General features: G+C 47.9%; 1 protein-coding gene and 1 long non-coding RNA gene across 12 annotated transcripts in view; one reads left to right on the plus strand and one right to left on the minus strand.

The window, feature by feature from the left end:
• The window catches only part of ZNF236 (zinc finger protein 236), a 117,469-nt gene that overhangs the window by 75,885 nt on the left and 20,898 nt on the right, over positions 1–20,686 (plus strand). For 8 of the 11 annotated variants that reach the window (XR_012121284.1, XM_073213246.1, XM_037007399.2 and 5 more), the window contains 8 exons: positions 2,122–2,273; positions 3,767–3,979; positions 4,880–5,162; positions 7,334–7,437; positions 9,167–9,532; positions 10,280–10,425; positions 10,517–10,757; positions 11,163–11,342. Coding sequence is in view for 10 of the 11 variants with exons in the window: in XM_073213246.1 (XP_073069347.1) it covers positions 2,122–2,273; positions 3,767–3,979; positions 4,880–5,162; positions 7,334–7,437; positions 9,167–9,532; positions 10,280–10,425; positions 10,517–10,757; positions 11,163–11,342 (1,685 nt within the window). In the remaining variant the exon portion in view is untranslated. Of the gene's footprint in view, positions 1–2,121; positions 2,274–3,766; positions 3,980–4,879; positions 5,163–7,333; positions 7,438–9,166; positions 9,533–10,279; positions 10,426–10,516; positions 10,758–11,162; positions 11,343–19,080; positions 19,163–20,686 lie in introns of all 11 variants that reach the window. The other 3 variants (XM_037007405.2, XM_037007400.2, XM_037007402.2) reach the window with 3 other exon arrangements.
• LOC118970412 (uncharacterized) lies at positions 7,446–19,816 on the minus strand. Its single transcript, XR_005058330.2, has 3 exons — positions 19,708–19,816; positions 14,574–14,756; positions 7,446–8,436 (listed from the first exon to the last, which is right to left on the minus strand). It is a non-coding gene; the product is annotated as an uncharacterized lncRNA (long non-coding RNA).

Raw genomic sequence — 20,686 nt, forward strand, 5'->3', positions numbered from 1 at the left:
TTCTGAAACAGGGTCCGTTATCTTCCCTAGCTCATAAATAGAGCATCTGACCCAGAAAAGATGAACTTGTTAAATTTTCTGCAGCTAAAAAGTGACGGGGCCTAATAAGTTGAGGTTGCAGCAGCCTGACCAGTGAGGCTGCTCTGCTATGGCTTCTGTCACCACCTTTTAAGCCTGTTATTATGTTTTCAGAAATAACTTTAACTTATATTGAGACTTTCTGTCAAGGTTCTTAGTGTGCTTTATATATAACGACCTGTGTGCCCCGGCTCAGTGTGACTAAGGACAGATTTTAAATCAGTTCACCCGTCAATCTTCGTGCACCCATTCATTCAGCAGGAGGTACTCAGTGCCATCAGAGTGCCACGTACATTCCAGATGCTCAGGATACCCTGGGGAGAAAGAGAGACTCCTGCCCCAGCTCACTGTGGGACATGCACACTGATAGTGAATAAAATAAATACATTTTTGTGAAGTTAAATATCAGTATATATGTAATATAAAAAGCAAAATGGGTATATCTTTATAGAGATGGTCTTGGCTTTATAATATTTTTATTTTTGCTTAAAGGACTTCTTAAATTCTAATATTTTTTTCCAGAGCCATTTAACTAAATCCTATGTCTCATTCCTTCATAGTTACTCTTTAAAAGTGTTGAGCTACCTTATCTCAAATGAGTGGTCTTAAGAATTTTGAAATTGGTTAAGCTTTGCTAATAACGTTAAGCATGTAGTTTTTGACAGTCAGGTATCTTCTTTGTTTCACTTTCAAAGCATTTGTTTTTCATACAAGATCTAAAGTACCTTGAACTAGTATTCTTATACATTAGCTTCTTTAATTTGAGAAGTATATTACCTGAAATCTCTATGAATTTGTAAATTCAAAACTTTTATTAGATCAGTGTTCTGATTTTGGGATTCATGGATTCTGAGGGGAATATGCATTGATGGGCTATAGGGTTTCTATGCCTCTCCTGATATTTTATGCAAACTTTTATATACTCAACAAGTATTTGTTTGCCAGTATTTAATTGGGGACTTTGCACTGATATTTTTAAGTGAGATTAGTGTTTTCTCATGATTCCTTTGTGGCTCTGCTTGGGCATTGCTGGGTGTATAGCTTGGCGTCATCCATGCATGCAGTTGTTCAGCATGTATTAAGGACTATTAGGTACTAAGCCCTAGGATTGTATTAGTGGGCAAAATAGGAAAACACACCCTGTCGTCCAAAGTTTGTATCCTAGTGGGAAGAAATAGCAAGTGAGCTGTACAGCAGATGAGCTCAGGAGGCGGCATCACCATCGCAAGGCAGTGGGGGTGAGCGCCGGCTACGTTTAGAAGGTAGAACCTCAGAATTTACTGGTAGAGCTGTGAGAGAAGAAGGGTTAAGGATGACGACTAGGATTTGGACCTGAGTAACTAAAAAGATGAAATTACTATCCCTGGAAAGGGGGAGACCCTGGGAGAGCAAGTTTTGGTGTCAAGACTAAGACTTGGAAATGGAAAAAGTAGGGAAATATAATTGAATATAATAATGTGAATAGGAATTTTGAAATCTACAATGATTTCATCCTTAAAGTAATTTTCATATAGTCCAACAACTGAGGGAAAGCTGTACTGCGTGCTTGATACTGTTCCAGATATCCTGGTAAACCTGTTTTGTATAGTATTTTATAAACCATATGAGGATAGAAGTTGGCATTTCCACGTGTCTAGACTTGGGAGTGACTCTGACCCTTAAGCTGTGGTGTCACAGCGGCTTACATCTTAGCAAAGAAAATAGCACGTAGTCAATGTTCTTCCTGTTATCTTTAAAAGAATAGTTTCTAATTAATCAGATATTTGGCCTGCTGGGGAATTGCAATAGGATTTACTACTTTTGAAATATTAAAATATGTGTAAGACTACAGATACTCTGAGCAGAATTTGCTCTAACAAATTGTTATTGCTAATATTCCATAATTTCTTAAATACTGGGGAGTGTACCTAGTTTCTGTGACAGTTATGCCTGATCTTGTAATGATTGTTGGTGAGGATTGCTGGCTTTTCTCCTGTTCTCAGATGTCACAGTTGTAGTCGTGCTGTGAACTAACGTGATCTGTACCCTTCGTGTTGTTTGTAGATGTGACTATTGCCACAAAGGCTTCAAGAAGTCCAGCCACCTGAAGCAGCACGTGCGCTCACACACCGGGGAGAAGCCCTACAAGTGCAAGCTCTGTGGCCGTGGCTTTGTCTCCTCCGGGGTCCTCAAGTCCCACGAGAAGACACACACAGGTCATTGTCTGCTGTGCCCTGGAGATAGTACACTTTTCCCTGTGTTCACAGAGTCGTTCAGCTCACCACTACCTACCTCTGGGATGTTTTTATCACCCCAAAGAAACCCTGTGCCGTCAGCAGCCACCCCCCACCCCACCGTGTCCCCAGCCTGAGCCACCCTGGTCTTTCTGTCTGCACATTTGCCTCCTGCTCTGGGTATTCCACATAAAAGCAATGCATGACGCGCGGCCTCTCGTCACTGGCTTCCTTCCCTCGGCATGTGTTCAGGCTCATCCGCGTTGTAGCATGTATCTGTACTTCACTGTTACCGCCAGATGACATTCCACTGTGTGATGGCCACATTTTACCTGCATTCATCAGTTAGACATTTGAGTTATTCCCATTTTTTGGATACTAAGGTTAATCTGGCTAAACATTTCTGTATATGTTTTTATGTGGACGTACATTACATTTCTTGTTAGGAGTGGGACTGCTTGTCCTGTAACTGTTTAGGCTTTTGCGTTTACCTAACTGATTTCCAAAGTGGCTGCACCATCTCCTGGTCCACCAGCAGTGTGTGAGGAGCAACTCCCCTTTCTTGTCGCACTCTCTCCTACTATGACCGTCCTCCTAAGAGTGAAGTGGTGTTTGATTGTGGCTTGAGTTGCATTTCTCTAGTGTCTCATGCTGTTGAGCATCTCTCATGTGCTTATTGAGAGATGCCCATTCTAGTGTTATGCCATTTTTAAATTAGACTATTTAGATTCTTATTATTGAACAAAAGTGTTAAAAATACATTCTTTATTACATATTTGATTTGTCACTAAATATATCACTTTTATCTGTTTAATACATTTAATACATAAATAATATATCTGTTTAATATCAGTGTATATTCTATATTAGACTTTGTTTGAAAATAAAGGTGTACTGCTTAAAAACAGGAAGATCTTACGGACTAGTCCGTAAGTTGGTGCCTGGGGAGTGTTTTTAATGGCTCCTGGGCAGACAGACCGAGGTCCGAGTATGTGGGGCTTTGAAGGCCCTGCTAAGGGGCCAGCATCACCCACGGAGAGAAGCCACGCACAACTTCTAAGGAGCAATGTCAGAGCCGCTCTGGTTCAGAAAGTCAGGGCCACTGAACAAGTAACAGACATGAGAAGAAAATACCCTTTTTAGCTTGCTTCCGTGTCATCCATTCAGAGGAGAGAGTCTTCTGTACTCTAAGGCAGAGTCCACAAACATGCTACCCGTTGAAATGTGACAAACTGAGGGATGAAGAGAATGGACATCTGTTCAGAGAAATGCTCTCAGAGGCTTTAGTTTCACTAGTGAATGTAGTAAGACACATTCTGTCTGTTTCCATGTTCTTAAAATAAATAAGTTCCTAAAAATAGTAGACTTTTCAAACAGATAGTCTTTAATTCCATAGCTCCCCAAACATCTTTGCCTTCGCTGCTCTGGGTGCCCAGGCACTGACGTCTGGCGTGGCCCTGTTTCTGTTGTCACAGGAGTGAAGGCATTCAGCTGCAGCGTCTGCCACGCGTCGTTCACGACCAACGGCAGCCTCACCAGGCACATGGCGACGCACATGAGCATGAAGCCCTACAAATGCCCGTTCTGTGCGCAGGGCTTCCGCACCACAGTCCACTGTAAGAAGCACATGAAGAGGCATGAGCCAGGGCCCTCCACCGGGCTGGCCAGCGGAGAGGCGGAAGGAGGAGGTACTGTCCGCCTGTGATCCACGGCTCGTCAGCCACAGACGAGCCTGGTGATGAGCTAGTGTACAGATTGCTTGTAAAGTCAGTTAATTTTTTTCTGATTATGAAAGCAATACCTGCTCTTTGAAAACAGATTCATAGAGGCCCAAAGAGGAAACGTCATCTGGCCAGTCACCACTCGCCAGGCCAGTAACACCACTGCTCGCCAGTATCCCCTCCACACAGACACCACATGCAGGGAGCGGTCCTAGCCCAGCAGCGCTGTCTGTGGTGGTGTTACCCACACAGTCTTCCTTCCCCTGATGTCACCGCCATGCTGGGTGGCCGCAGACACAGATGTGCCGCACTTCCAGTGGCTCCATGCATCCCATCGTCTGCTCTCTCTTAGTTTCCCATTGCCGGGTCTGTAGCTTTCTCTAGCCTTGCTCTGCGGCAAGTGACACCAGCATTGTGGTGTGCGGCAGCCCTGGGCACAGTTGTGCCTCCACCTTCCCTTTCTCATTGACTTGACACAGAACGCTGTAGTCAGTCGCTGCACAAGCCGATGTGCCCGCTTCCCACCCCGGGCCAGGGGGCTGTTTTGTGCTCACACTCTCCCTCCTCAGGTGGTTTCTTTCTGGCAAGTCCCCAGGTGGGTCCCAGCGTGGGAGTGCACATGCTGTGCGCCTGGGCACGGGACGCACACACCGTGTGAGTGTACGACTGCCGTCCGTCTGTGTGCAGGGTGCCCTGTGCTAACTGGGGTGCGGGCCTGTTGGCTTTCTCAGTAGACTAGTGGTGGCAAAAAGTCTTTACCATCTCAAAGAGAACTTAATTGAGTTACTAATTTTAACATTCCATACTTGTTTTGTTAGAAACTTAATTTTTTATCAGGATTTGGTCCTTTTCCTGTGTTTTGTTTAGATGTGTGTGTGGAGGAAGAGGAAGAAAATTCCGAAAGAAGCGCATCTAGAAAGGCCCGTGCCGAGGTCATCACCTTCACAGAGGAGGAGACCGCGCAGTTGGCCAAAATCCGGCCACAGGAGAGTGCTACCGTGTCCGAGCGGGTCCTCGTGCAGTCGGCCGCCGAGAAGGACCGCATCAGCGAGATGAAGGACCGGCACGCGGAGCTGGAGGCCGAGCCCAAGTACGCCAACTGCTGCTCCTACTGCCCCAAGAGCTTCAAGAAGCCCAGCGACTTAGTGAGGTGAGCCAGGGGCTGGGCGGATGTGGCTCACGTGGGCTTTCCATCATCTTCACTGCAGAAAGGGACTTAGTCCAGCGCAGATACTTTGAGAGAGAGACCACATTCACATAACTCCTGTTACAGTATATTGTTACAATTTTTCTGTTTCATTATTAGCTGTTAATCTCCTACTGTGCCTGATGTATAAATTAAGTTTTATCATAGGTGTGTATAAATAGGAAAAAACAGTGAATGTAGGTTCAGTACTGTCCATGGTTTCAACCATCCACTGAGGGTCTTGGCACGTGTACCGTGCAGATAAAGGGGAGCTGCTGCAGTAACAAAAAACAGAAAATCCCTGACTGGGGAAGCCCGGTGCTAAGCCTGTGGCCCGCAGAGCAGCAGCCATCCTCCCACCCACAGGACGGCAGCCTGCGGGGAGAGCAAGGGCACAGCGCCCAGCAGGTTCAGGGCAGAGGAGGCGCCGCCCGCAAGGCCGAGGGTCGGCCGGGTCGGTCAGGTAGTGGCGGGCGCACGGTCATGCCCAGCAGAGTGCAGGGCTGGGCACCGGGGTGTGGGGAGCAGCGGAAAGGGCCCTGGGCGTGTCGGGCAGCAGGAGGAAGCCAGGTGGGCGTTACCTCGTAGCGGCAGGGCTGCCCTGTGCGGGAAGGGGCGCGCGCACTTGCCGTGGGAGAGAGAAGTCGTGGGGGGCGGTGTAAGGCGAGTAACAGCAGGAAGCACTGTTAGGATGCGAAGGCGGCAGCAGACCACCTGCTCCTCCTCGGCTCTCAGGGCTCCAGGGCTCGGGGCTCATCCGGTGGGCGTGGGAGGCAGCCGCAGCCCCAGGTCCCCAGGGCGCGCACGGTGCGCCGGGAGGAAGCTAGGAGGTGGCCGCTGTGATCTGGGTGGGGGGCGGGGGATAGGACACGAGGACGGCCACCTGGGGTGAGGCTCGGGGCGCAGTGATGAGTCTGGAGGCCAGCCCGGCACGTGCCCGGCGCAGAGGACCTGGTGAGCCAGCAGCAGGGGGCCAGTGTGGGATCCTGATGGGGGCCTGTGCTGGGCACGGGTGCCGTGGGACCGGCTGGGCAGCGCTCGGGTCCCCGTGCCGCCGCAGGCCCCGCAGGGCTTTGGCCTGTGGGTGGTGCTGATGAGCAGGCAGGACAGGAGGTCAAGGAAGCAAGAGACGGCGGGTCCACTTTGTGCTAATGAGGCCGTTATGCCCAGAGGGGCAGGAAGGCAGTGGCTGGACAAACACGGAAGCGGGCACGTCCCCAGGGCCCAGGAGCCGCCTGCCGGCATCGGGGAGCAGGAAGTGCGGCCCAGCCTGACAGCCGACAGCTTGCGCCCAGGCTGCCCTTCTTTCTGAAAGCGTCGGAGGCCAGGCTCCCTGTTCCGTGCCGAGCAAAGGTCATGGGGCAGCGGAGCCCCGCCACGCCCTCGGCTGTGCAGCCAGCAGCCCACCCCCCAGAGGCGCCGCTCCCGCGGCCTCGTGCGCGCTTCGGAACCGCCCCACGCCGCGGGCGTCGGCTCGCGCGGTCCCGTCTGACGTCGTGCGTCGCCGAGGCTCCGACAAGTCCGTGGGCGGCACCCGCGGCGGCTTCACCCTTCCGAATGGCAGCGGCGGGTTCTGCCGCGCGGGCGCGCCCAGCCCCACGGTGAGCACCTGGCCTCCGGGCTGGGGAGGCCGCAGGAGCGTCACAGCCGAGGGGCTCCGCGTGCCCCCCCCCCCCCCCCCCCCCGACCCTGTCGCCAGACCAGCCAGCTTGCAGCGGGTCATCAGGCTGTCGGGGCAAATGGCGTCTCATTTAATCGGCTCCTCTAACGTTTGCGCCGAGTGTGGGCGGACGCCTTTCCGCGCGGCTTTTGGCCGTGCGTGTTTCTTCTCTGAGCTGCCTGAGCCCTGCCCATTTTATACTGCGGTATTCCTTGTCTCCTTGCTGATCTGTAAAAGCTCTTTGAATTTGAGGAAAGACCCAAAAATAGGTCTGATGGATTTTTTTGCCCTCTTTTGGATTTGTTTTTGGTGGTTTTTATAGAGAGAGAAGCTTGTTTTATTTGGCCCAATTTATTCAGTACAGAGCAGCACACAATTTTTACTTACGGATAGTTGTAAGTTTGAAATCATGAAGTTTGTAAATGTGTGTAACATTAAAAAGAAAAACTCTCAATTGCAAATACTTTCTGGTCAGGCATGTTCGAATCCACACTGGAGAAAAGCCATATAAGTGCGATGAATGTGGGAAGAGCTTCACTGTCAAATCCACACTGGATTGCCATGTGAAGACGCACACAGGTAAGCACCCCGCGGTATTCGTGGATGCCTGTCACATTTTATGTCTGTTGTGTATTTTGTATACACAAATAACTTCCAGAATTACAGAAAGCTTAAAAATCAGGAATCACAAAGAAATGGATATAAAAGATTTGTGGACATGGGGAAAATGGCCTGCGTGACCCCGAGGAATAGGAGCCAGGCCTTGCGCGCTGAGCCGTAGTTTCCCTGTGTTCTTAGTCGGGCTTTGGGGCCTCTGCTGACGTGACCACCTCGGTCTCACCTCAGCTGAAGAGATTTGGTTTGTGGAGGAGTCATAAAAACAGGGGATTATTGTTATCTGGTAGCAATTATTTTATGTGGGAGGAAATCAAAAGGGAAAATAATTAATGTGCAGTTTTCATGGCCATTTTCTTCATGTTATTTGAGGACCTGAGGGTTAATTGTCCTAATTAAACTACATTCAGCCTTCCCTTCCTGACTTCACCTCCTGTGCCCTGGTGGCTAGGCCGGCTCCGCACTCCTGCCGTGTTGGAATTCCCTGCCCCACCGCCAGCCCCTCTCTGAGCCTCCGGTTCCTCCTGTGGGAAGTGGGGCTAAGAGTAGTGCCCCCCTATTGGGAGTTTAAACTGCTTAGAAAAATGCCACATGGAAAAAAACTCTCAGTAAATGGAAGAGTAGTTATTGTGATTCATCAGGTTGTAACTCTTAACTAATTTATATTCTTAATGTTTGCCTATAAGCAGAATTGACCAAAAGAATACAAGTGGAATTTCACACATTTATGTAAAGCGCTATGATTCTTTCCTGACGGGTTAATACTTAAGATTAAATGGCCAGACACATGGCCTCACGCAGCAGGCCTCTTCTGCGGGCAGCTCTCCTGCTGTTTCACCAGGCTCCGTGTGTGCTGGGGGGGTCAGGAGGACCAGCCCGCCTACCCTCGCGGTGCCGGGTCCAGTGTGCAGACTCGCCCTGGGCAGGTGCCGGCAATGTTGGGATTCAGTGTTGTCTCCCAGGCTAAGGAATAGAAAGAAAAGTCTTTAGCAGTATTTTTCAGAGCTTCATTCTCCACTCTGAGTTTCTGGGGTGACTTCAGAGGCCCTGAGCAGTATTAGGGTACCGGGCCTCCCAGGTCCTAGGGTGAGCCCTGGTGTGCCCATCTCTGATGCACATCAGTATTGCGTCCCGGGAGCAGTAGAGGAACACAGAGCCAGGACACTTGCCTCCACCTGGAGGCACTCCAGGGCCGGTCTGCGCTCAGGGCAGGGCCTCAGGTCTGCATACATGGCCTTTGACACACACTGTGCGCATCAAAAGGACTAGTGTCCCAGGAACTGGGTATGCACTGCCGGGTGCACGGCTCTGCGAGCTCAGGGCACTTTCTCCCAGGCGGTGTCTCTATGTGCTGGTGTCTGGGGCGCCCCTTCACGGAAAGGAAAATAGAGGATGCTCAGCTGGGAGTGTGCGCTTCGTGGCCAGAGAGGGATGGCAGCCGTGCAGGGCTGGGCCATTCAGTCACCTGCCGCAGGGCCCCTTGGGGCGCAAGACACCATGAATGCCCATGTGCTGTGATGGGATTCAATCCAGACGGTCAACTATGTACTTTTCTTACTTCTAAGTTTCTACAGCAGCGTTATCCCATCCCTAACGTCCTGTAGGAGAGACTCTCCTTGAAATGTGTGGGGCCTCTGAGTGCGCGCGGCCCTGTCCTGCGCCCCTGGCTGATTCTTGGCCGACCTTTTCGCAGGTCAGAAACTCTTCAGCTGCCACGTGTGCAGCAATGCCTTCTCCACGAAGGGAAGCCTGAAAGTGCACATGCGTCTGCACACGGGAGCAAAGCCTTTCAAGTGTCCCCACTGCGAGTTACGCTTCCGTACGTCTGGACGGAGGAAGACTCACATGCAATTTCATTACAAACCAGACCCGAAGAAAGCCAGGAAACCGGTGGCCCGAAGCTCACCAGAGGGTCTCCAGCCTGCCAGCCTCCTCAGCTCGTCCTCCGCGGACCCTAACGTGTTCATCATGAACAGCTCTGTGCTGACGGGGCAGCTGGACCAGGGTCTGCTTCAACAGGGGCTGGTGAGCCAGGCTCTGCTCCCCGCGCCCGTGGCAGGTGAGCACCGGGCTGGGGGCCGGGGGCTGGGCCTGGGCCGGGGCGGGGCCGCGACTGGCCGCCGCACACATGTGCCTCCGAGCAGCTGCCCCAGGAGGCAGGGGGAGGGGCTCTCGCCCGGGCCTGGGCCCCGCCCGCCTCCCGCTCCTGCCCCCCGCAGCGCTACTTGGTGTTAGCTCAGTGCTCCGCGCCTGCTGCCGCTGGCCCTCCACTTGTTTCCTTCTCGACATTCTCACAGATTTAACAGTGAGGTGTGCAATTCATGCTGCTCATGAACATTGTCTAAAATGCTAGAGTTTTCTAATTGCTGCTGGGCCACACAGTGCTTGAACAGCATTAAATTTTAGCCAATAGGTTTTTTTTGTGTACTTCAAATAGCAGCAAATGTTAATAGCTCTTAGATGTCTCATGTGGCTTGCTTTCAGTTTATGTGATCTGTGGCTTGATTAAAGCCTAATAACACGATATTATTATTAGTTTTAAGTCTTGGGCTAATCAATGTAATCTCTTTGAGCCTGGTTTCCTGATATGTTTAAAATGGATAATGTTATTACCTATTTCACAGAGTTCGTTTTGTGATGATTAAATTAGATAATACATGTATGGTATAAAGTAAATAACAGTATTATTCATTACCTACATCATACTGATATACATATAAAACTTATGTATTTAAAATACCTTATACACATGAAATTTTTCTATTTAAGAAGTTTTCTGATAGCCATTCGTGTTCTGTCTCTGCAGCTGGTGGCGACTGGACGGTGTCCTTGACGGACGGAAGCGTGACCACTCTGGAAGGCATACAGTTACAGTTAGCTGCCAACTTGCTTGGACCAAATGTTCAAATTTCCGGAATCGATGCCTCCAGCATCAATAACATCACGTTACAGGCATGGCACCTGCCCTGGTTCTCCGTGCCTCCCTGTAGGCTCTCTGGTAGTCAGCGTGCCGTTTTCATTGTAAGTGTCTGTTGCTTTTCAGATCGATCCAAGCGTCTTGCAGCAAACATTCCAGCAGAGCAACTTGCTTGCTCAGCAGCTGACAGGGGAGCCCGGCCCGGCCCCGCAGAACGGCGCTGCTCAGGCAGCAGACGGTACGGTCCCAGCCAGCGTCGTCATCCAGCCCGTCTCAGGCCTGTCCTTACAGCCCACGGGGACATCTGCCAACCTGACCGTAGGCCCTCTGTCTGAGCAGGACTCCGCGCTGAGCTCCAGCAGCAATGGTAGGAGCCATTCACAGTGTTGATTTTGTCCACCAGAGTTTCAGCTTCTTGCTTAGAGTCACATATTGGATTTGAGGGCACTCTGCCGCCATTTTCTCCTCTTTGTAAAGCTCAACAAATGAATCAGGTGCCTGAAGGATAAAGTAAGCTTTTCTCGGGGTAAATGGTGTTAACCGGGTGTGTGCGCGTGGAGTGCTGCCTCACGGCAGCAGTTTGGTCTGTGGACTTCCTGGTCCGCGTAAGGCTTTCTTGTTTGTTTCGATGAAGGAGGTAGAGATGACTAGTGCTGTATTTTGAATCTTTCTCTTTTTGAAATGACAGTTTACTAAAATGTTTCTTAAATTTAAAAGGAGAAAATTATTCTTTTTTAAGCCCAGCTTTGTTTTGTTTCATAACGATGACCAGGGACCCAAGACATCTCTCAAGCGATGACCTCCCAAGGCCTGGTGTCTACCTCCAGTGGCCCCCACGAGATCACTCTGACCATTAACAACTCCAGCCTGAGCCAGGTCTTGGCTCAGGCCGCGGGACCCACGGCTGCGGCGTCCTCCGGGCCTCCCCAGGAAATCACCCTGACCATCTCTGGTAGGTCGCTGCGGGTCTCACGCGCCCTTCCATCTGCAGTGTGAGTGCACCTTCCTGATGTTTCTTGTTCTGCAACATTGAGCTGTGCATAAACCAGAGGTCGATAAGTGTCTACTTTTTGTGAGAAATTCAAGTTTAGTGAAAATAACATAGCATTCAAGCCCAACACAGAAATGAAAAGTGGTAGCTCCACATGCCACTTCCAGTTTGAGTTCTGTTCAATAAAGCTTCATAATTCTTGCTCATGCTCCGTTCAACTGAAAGAATGTAATTTGTGTAAACTGTGTGTGCACCTGGACATTAGACACCTGATCTTTTGTCTTCCTTGAGTCCCACTTAGATGACATAGGAGACTGTTAAATATGATAGAGTGCTGAAAAGTAGGTAAATAGGTAAATACCCTTTGGCAGTGTGGGTCACTTGAAATTGGCAGACAAACCCTGTGTGTCCATTACCAAGCTAACACAGGCCCTGTTTCAGGCTATAACGTGCAGTCAGATTTTTCTCTGTTGTATCACCGACTCTCACGCTTGCCCCGCCTGCGTTAGTCTGGAGCGTATTTTACAGGCATACTTTTGCCCATGTGCTTCTTAGCTACAAACTGTTTATGTCAACCAAGAGTCATTTTAAATTTAGCAACAATTTTTATGATGCTTTCTATGTGCCGAGCACTATTCTAGTAACTTTTACAAATATTAGCTCATTAGTATCAATTCATTAAAGCCTCATAACAGTCTTAACCTCTAGCAGGTTATTGTTAGAAATAAGAAAAACTCTCTAGGAGTTGGAATAACCTCCCTGAAGATGTGGTGTGACCATGGAGGGAGCAGCCACGTTTTCCCTGAAAAATACCCAAAATAATGGTGGACAGAATAGTGGGCCCACCCAGCCATCAGAGTGATCCAGAATGGGATTATGTTTGTTTCGGTGAGATTTCTGTAAAAATTATTGGACTACGAGGGAAGTTACTTAGAAGGAAACCAGAAACTTTATTTTTTGAGGTTACTTTATTTCTTTTAGTATATAAGAAATTTGAGGAACTGTTCTTGGATGCAGCTTTGCTTTTGAATGATATGCAGTGATTTTTAGATGCTATTGGGCAACAGAAATTAACTTTGAATTTTGTATAGTTCAGTGACCTTCCTCTTTTCATTATGTATGCATCTGAGTTGTAGCGCCAGAAGTGTAGGTAAGTCATTTTGAGAAGACTGCTTTGTTCAGCAGTTGGCATCATCTGAGTGTTCTCGGGGTGTGAGGCAGGGCGCCGGGGCTGTGCGAAAAATCACAGTGCAGGATTCTCGCTTCTGGTTCAGAAAGTGTCATCTCTTTGGTTTGTGGATTGAGCTTCTGTTTCTCTTGTGTTTTCCTATTAATGATCCTTTAGTTATTTTGTTGTTTAACAGTGTATTCAAAAGGGTAGGTAAATCTAATTATTTTTAAAATTTGGCTTAAAAAAATTACCCTGTGACAAATTTTTTAATCAGTTGATGAAATGAGGTTTGCCCCAACTTGGACCTTAAGATTTCTTATTTTCTCAATTCTCATTATTATGCATAATGAGAATTGGCTACAGTGACTCTAAGTCAACATTTCCTTATCCTGTTCTGAAAAGGTGTGAAGCTTCTACTTTGTGGCCCTCTGTTGAAAGCATCTCGATGTGCTGTAGAAGTTTTCAGTCATTTTGTAGGATGTTCTTTTGTCTGTGAATGCATAAAATTATAAATGCCTAAGGATGGTAGAATGCCCCTGTTACTTCAATTAAGTATTTCAGACTTGTAGTAATTCATAAATCACTTGAGACAAAAATTAAGCATGGCGTAAAAGGCAAGGATGGTCCTCAGTCCCTGCAAATTATCGAGTACACATACAGTAAAAATCCCCCTACCTGATGATTTTAGCCCAGTTACTAATAAAAGCTGTGTCAAACAAAGAAGTGATACCTGCGTCCTTTGCACATTCATCTGCAGGTATTTCGAATGGGTCTGCTCTGCTGATAGGAATTCTACCACCTTTTATTTTGCCCATATTCCCACTCATAGTGCACAGCTTCATTTCTTCCCTCTCTCCCTTTGGGAGGGCATGGGACTGGTGGTCCGTGTAAAGCAGAGAGAGATATCGTTTTGTTTTTCAATGTTTTTTCCCCTCCAGTTTTGTAACTTTTCTTGCTTATACCTAACTTGACAGCAGATTTTTAAGAAGCAGCTTGTCTTTGTCAGGTCTTCCTGAGGTATTCAGTTTGGTTTTCACTGAAACATCGACAACAGGTTTTTTTAATTCTCATGTTCATTTGTTTCCATTGTAGTTGGTCTTGTTGCACAGTTAAGATAGCTGAGGAAGCTGGCATGCGCGGGTTCAGAGCCAAAAGCCGATGGCTCTTGGTAGGAGTACACCACAGGCACACTTGTGTTTGAGTGTGTACTTTGGGGCATCCAGGGTGACGTGCTGGCAGGAAACCTCATGGGGAAGCCACAGCGTCTGCTGCTTCCAGAAGCCACCTGGGTGGAGGCCAGCTAAGCGAGGCCTAGTACCATTTCACAGCGTCCCTTTGAGCCATTTAAACGCGTCTTTGTGATGGCTAGCGGTCCACCAGGTAGTTAGAGCAGAACTCTGAGAAGGCACTTGAAAATACTTGGCAGCTTAAGAAGTATAAGCAAATACTTTGATTTAAGGGAATGTATTTCATGGGGTTTTTTTTTCTATAATATTATTAAAAATGAAATAGCTTTCATTTTCAACAAGATGTTATTATGTGTTTACCACACTTGCCAATATGTAGATTAACATATTACTTTCAGATATCACAATATTAATCTCCATTTAGGTCCAGATCTTATGCAACACAATTCTAATGGAAGTAGTGATCTAAACAGAAGCGTAAGGTTGTCAGCACCTGCAATCAATAACCAATCTACAGGTGCCACCTTAACGATAAGCAGTGATCAGCTTCTCTCACAGAGGGGAACAGTGAACTCAGGCATGCAGCTAATGATTTGGCCATGGAAGACCCTAGAAGATACCCTAGTTAAAGGGCTGTGTGGCACATCAGTGGAAAGAATCAACCATCTTTTAGCATGAAGATGTGTTGGCCACATGTCCCCTCATATTTAATAGAGTTCCACAAGATGAGTGGCTTCTCTGTAACTCAAGGGTATAGAATTCTCTCTAGAGTTGCCAACCAATTAATAATTCTACCTTTTAAGGAATGAAAAGTAAATAATCTTATCCACATACACAAGGCATTATACATTTATGCAAAGCTGTGTGTTGGTGACTCCGTCCTGAAACTGCCCCTTCTCGTCTGGGCTGGAACCTGTCAGCTCGTCGCTTCTGCTCTGCAGTGGCACTTTCCCGACACCAGCTGGCAGTAGGAGAACGAAATTAAAAGGACATCTTCCTAAGGGTTGAAGTATAGACCTTTAAAAAAAATAAAAATAAGTGAGCCCAGTTAAAATAAAATGAGCTCCAGTAAATTAAATTGCAGCTTCATAAGTAGACATTAACAGTTTAAGTTGACACACTAATCTGGTTTTCTTTACCTTGTAGAGATTTCATTAATTTCTTAGCCTTCTTATTTTCCAACTCCATATATACTTTTGGAGAAAAAATTTAATCTTTAGATACACTTGTAAGCTAGATTTTTTTCATGCTTAATTGAAATGCTTTCTTATTCAGTAATCCACTTATTCAGTAAAATATTGTAATGTGTACTATGTGGTAAGAATTATACTAAATCTGGGAACATAATACTGAGCAGGGCAGACATAGTGTCCATGCATTTTGGATCCCTGAAATAATTAGGAATTCTATTGAAGTAGCCATAAAGCAATGTAAAATTATAGCAGAAGCATATATAAGGGAGAGAGAATGGTGCCAAGAACAGGTAATGGAGAATTTGGCCCAGTCTGGGTCCATGTCTCTGTAGATGTCCGGGCTGAGAGGAGAGAGGCCTGCGAATGTGGGGAGTGTTTCCCAGGGAGGGGTGTGGGGCTCTGCGGCCCGGGGCGGCTTGCTGGACTTGGGGAGACCCATGAGGCAGGTGGTGTGCTGCAAGATTTAGCTGGAAATCCAGGGAGGCCGCGGGCATCTGAGAGCCTGGGAGGAGCTCTGGGTCCAGTCCTCGTTTGCAAAAAGGTGAACTGAGGCCTGAGTGGTGAAGACTTGTGTCCAGCGCACGTGTTGACAGAGCTCGGCAGATCCAACTCAGGATGCAAGGCCAGTGTCGCTGGCACTGAGACTCTGCCCTCTGGGTGTCACCTTGTCACCTTTGATCTGCCTCTGTTCCTTGCTTGCCCATTTGCTTGCTGAATTTGGGTTATAGAACCTAAGTCTTTTCTATTAATTTGAAATAAGAGAGACTTCTTGTTTGTTCTGCTTTTCAGTTAAGGAGAATTTTGCTTTACATTCTAATTGACTATGACTCCAAGCTAGGACTTTCAGGTTATCGTTTGGTCTGTGATAGGCAGGACAAGGACATCTGAAGTGCCCTCACATACTATTAAAGTTACATGGCAAACTTTCTATGAAAGTCATGGTATATTATATCTTTTTTTTAAAGGACTAGACTTTGTATTCTTGCCTATCATCTCTAAAATTCTACTTATAGGCTGTGAGTTTATCACCTTTCCCACTCTGCATGGTGCATGTTGAACGTGGAAATGTATTTCTTGTGCGTGGGTCGGAGTACGTGGCTCTCTTGCTCTGGTGCGAGCCTGTTCTGGCAGGTTGGGGTCTGTGCTCCCTCGCGCTGCCTGCACTGCGGGGCATACTGGCCGTCAGTGCTGGCGTCCTCGTGTCCCCGGAAGCTCTCATTGACATCTTCCATGAGGCTTTTGCAAATCAGTAGAAAGACAAGTACAGTTTTAGGTGTTTTCATTTAAATGGAGTGGTTTTTTTGTACCACTGTCTGATCCTGGATGTTTGCTACCACAGCAGATGACTTAATTTAAAATTGGGGGTGTTCTCATCACCACGGAGAAAGTGGGTGCAGTGAGAGCACATGGACGGCGAGGACTCTGTTTGCTGCCAGCATTTCTTTAAACCACTGTCTCTGCTCAGTTAGACATAAAGTATTTCACCTCATGAAGCTGTGCCCCCAGATTCCCAGGGAGGGTCTTGCACGCGGGAGGAGGTGCTCAGGGCAGTAGTGTTGACAGCGACAGGTTGTGTACAAGGCTACTGGTATTGTGCACTGATGTTTGTTTAAAAACAGCAAGCATACCACTTTTTCTTGGTTTAATTTTCTTCTTTCCTTTAGACTTGCTGTTTTAGAACCAGCTGAGAACATTTCACTCTTTGAAGCCACCTCAGCTTAATTTGGTGCCTTATTTTTTGTTTGTTTGCTTGTTTTTTAAATTTTTTGAGGGATTTGGTGATACCATAAAAGAGGAGCTCATAATTTAAAAACATTAGTTTAATAATGTAATATCAGCTATTACAAGTATCAATAGCAGGATTAATTTTATATGATCAGGTTAGTTGTATTATTTGGCATCTGTGAATATTCCTGGATATAGAAAGAGATTCTTCATATGTTGAACCACTCAGTCCTTGATATCAAGCAGATACCTTTACAGAGGTTTGCACACTCTGTTAGCACTGGCCGTGATAAAGTAGCTGGTCCCTTCCAAAAAGAGATGGCATCTTAATGGGCAGTATTTATCTTAGATCCAAAGTCAGCCCCAGACCCAGCTTAAGAGCACACCAGTAGGAATTGATATTAAGCTGGCTTTGTTTGAGATTAAATTCGCCTCTTCTAAGATAAACACTAAAATAAAAACTCAGCCTTGCCAGGTAACACTTGCGTGGCCAGTCGTTGATTTCAGAGCATCATGAGTGTGCCTGTGGCTATTATTTTTAATTCTCTGTGTGAACAAGGCTTGGTAAGTCTTAGCAATCTGGGGGCATCTCTGGCTGTTTGTACCTTAACCAAAGGCACTGAAACCTGTTAGGGGTTTGCAAATAGGGGAAGCGTGGCCGGCAGCAGAGGGTTCACATGCAGGGCAAGAGCACATGCTTCCAGTCAGATGTGGGGTGTGGGCCAAAGGGCGTTCCAGACAACATGCAAGACAATTTCTGACACAAGTAGTTTTCCCAGAAAATGGTCGAATATGATGTGACTTCCGTTTCAGAGGCAGAAAATTTAATTAATGGAGGCTTGAAATTGAGCACAGCTTTTTAAGTAATTCATCTCAAATTGGTATTATTTTTTTGTTCTTCTCTGATGCCACTTTTAAAATAATTTTGATGAATAACCTGAGTTCTGCTTTAGTGAAAGAAAGACCAATTCTTTACTAGTTCCTTGTAAGTTTATTTTAGCCTTCGTTTCTTCTAGATTTAAGTGTGATCAGTTGCTTATTTGCCAACAGCTCAGAAATTTTCCCATTTCCCATTTCTGGGTGCCTTTTAAAATTGAGGACATTCTCCCCACTTTTCATCCAGAATGAATGGTCAGACTAAGGCTTCTCTCCTCTTCATACCACCACCTCCCCCACCTTTCCTGCCACATTTTTGTTAATCTTAAGAAAAATTATCTCATATCTTTTAAACTATTATGAAACCTTCCAAAATTATAGGTACGTTTCCTTAAAAGTGGTGAAAACTTATCCCAAAAAAGATTTAAAACAGCTACGTTTGTTGAACTTACAGAATTGATGACTCTTTTGAAGGCTACCATTTTTGAGTCAGAATCTAGGACTTAGACTGTGTGACCTATCCTAGAGGAATAGTGGTTTCAGAGAAAATCAGTGGAACTCAAAGTGAGTCTATGATGTTTACTTAAGTACTGAACCTTCATTTTCATGTTAAGAGTATTTAAATTGAATTTAAAATTGTGGCTTCTAGAGCTTTGAACAAATCTTTTATATTGAACCAAGGTAATGATAATTTGAATTAGTTACTTCATTTTATGCTTAAGAACATTTCCAGTTTTCTGTTTTATCACATGCTCTTTTCCACCGAGTTCTACTTGACCTGGTATCATCCTGTTTGGGAAAATCTCTGGAATTGAAAGCATTGCTAAGGGATCGTTCGCCACACTAATTTGAAGTGTGATCTGAGTTTAGTCTCCCCACTGAGCTTTGTGTCAGGATTCATTTTAGGTAAATAAGCACACAGGCTTCTGTTTTCTCTTTAAATTTGTGCAACACTGTCCTGGCCCTTCTTCTATGTTAGTCATCAGGGAGCCAGAAATGCCTTCATGGGGGAGGGGAGATCTCTGGTTGCCTTATTCTGGGAGTTGGGTGAGGTTTAGAGTCGGCCTTCCAGGTTGGCACTGTGCCCCTTAAGCTTTCGCTTTGCTCTTCATAAACAGAGTCCTGGTGAGCCTCGTACAGCGTGCTTCTCCCAGGCCAGTGGGCGCACTGCCCGTCCAGCCATCCAGCCAGTCTGCCCCTTAGTGACCTTGACCGCACAGCAGCCCTTCTAGCTGCTCATCACCATGTTCCTCAGGATTCCTCTTTTTAATCTCCATCCACTCACACTACAGTCACACCTGCACATTTGCAGATTAAGGGTGTGTGGAGGCGACGTCAGAGGGGTGCAGGGCCACCCCATGTGCTGGTAACTGGGGTGCTCAGAGCATATGGCCTCCACAGATCCACACTCCTCCTCCCGACCTAGGGTCCTGGGAGTCCCCTCTGCAGAGCGGGGCGAGGCGGGAGGGCTGACGAGGTGGGCATGTAGCCCCGGTGGCCGCTGCAGAGCAGACTCCTCGCCCCTAATGGTTCTACTGCTTTTGAAGGTTCCAGGTCTGTGCAGCACAGTGTGGGACTCCGGGAGTGTGGATCTGTGGAGGCATTGTATCTGGAGGACTCCAGTTACAAGTAAGTAACCTGGCTCCCCACTGGCCCGGCTCCGAGCACGGGCTCTGGTGGATGCGGCCCAGGTCGCAGTGTAGTATTTCCAGGGGTCTTGTTCTGTTTTATTTTTAAACCTAGTTAGGAAATGGTATTTTGAGTTTCTTTAGTTATCATCTTGGTACCTCTAGCACCTCGCCCAGGGGCTGACATAAGTGGATGATAAACTGTGTTTCTCAGATGAATGGGAGGATAGACTATGAGACTGTGTGTGTGTTAGTGTGTATGTATGCACGCATGTGCATGTGTGTTAGGCTTACAAATGAAAACTTTAACAAATGGCTTGGTTGAGCTTGGATAATCCCATTCTAGCCCAACTCATTTGCTGGTAGGGTGCATGAGTTTCTGTTTTGTACAAGAAAAGTCCTTTCTTTCCCAGTTATGTTCCAGATACCTTCCTTTCTCTTATCATTGGCTACAAGGGGGAAATTATGAAAACGTTTTGTTGTCTTTCCAAAGAAAATTCAGCTGTCATGCGGGATAGTCAGTATTACAGGACAGCAAGAGGCTACCTGCCTGCCTCGGGACAAGTAGGTGCGCGGGAGGGGGTGCGGCCACGGGCAGGGGCGGCGGCTTCGGCACCAGGGACTGGCCTCTGCTCGCTGCAGCACGTCTGACGCCTCTCCTCGGGCTGTGCTCGGGGCCTGGATGGGAACCTGTCCTGGGGAGTCTTGTCTTGGTCTCCTTCTGCATTGTCAGCAGTGACTGGGGCTGGACGGCCACATTTCTACTCTTCTTTTACTGTTTTTTTGGTCTTTATTATACCTAAGGAGCAGAGTATACTTACGTGTAAAGAGATTTGAGACTACAAAAGCCGTGTCATAGAATTGGGGTCAAAGATTCTATGATTTCCTTGATGCAGTTTCAAAGGTGCAGGCAGCTGAAATGCTGCTCGGGACAGATCGGCCCCCTGATGAGAGCCGTCCCCCCCACCGATGAGAGCCGTCCCCCCCTGATGAGAGCCGTCCCCCCCCTGATGAGAGCCGTCCCCCCCCGATGAGAGCCGTCCCCCCCATGAGAGCCATCCCCCCCCTGATGGGAGCCGTCCCCCCCCGATGAGAGCCGTCCCCCCCCGATGAGAGCCGTCCCCCCCCGATGGGAGCCGTCCCCCCCCCATGGGAGCCGTCCCCCCCTGATGAGAGCCGTCCCCCCCCCGATGAGAGCCGTCCCCCCCCCCGATGAGAGCCATCCCCCCCCATGGGAGCCGTCCCCCCCCATGGGAGCCGTCACCCCCCTGATGAGAGCCGTCACCCCCCCGATGAGAGCCGTCCCCCCCATGAGAGCCGTCCCCCCCATGAGAGCCGTCCCCCCCCATGAGAGCCGTACCCCCCCTGATGAGAGCCGTCCCTCCCCCATGAGAGCCGTCCCCCCCCCGATGGGAGCCGTCCCCCCCCGATGGGAGCCGTCCCCCCCCGATGAGAGCCGTCCCCCCCCGATGAGAGCCGTCCCCCCCCATGGGAGCCGCCCCCCCCATGGGAGCCATCCCCCCCT

This window comes from Manis javanica, chromosome 9, assembly GCF_040802235.1.
Source record: "Manis javanica isolate MJ-LG chromosome 9, MJ_LKY, whole genome shotgun sequence".
Lineage (NCBI taxonomy): Eukaryota > Metazoa > Chordata > Mammalia > Pholidota > Manidae > Manis > Manis javanica.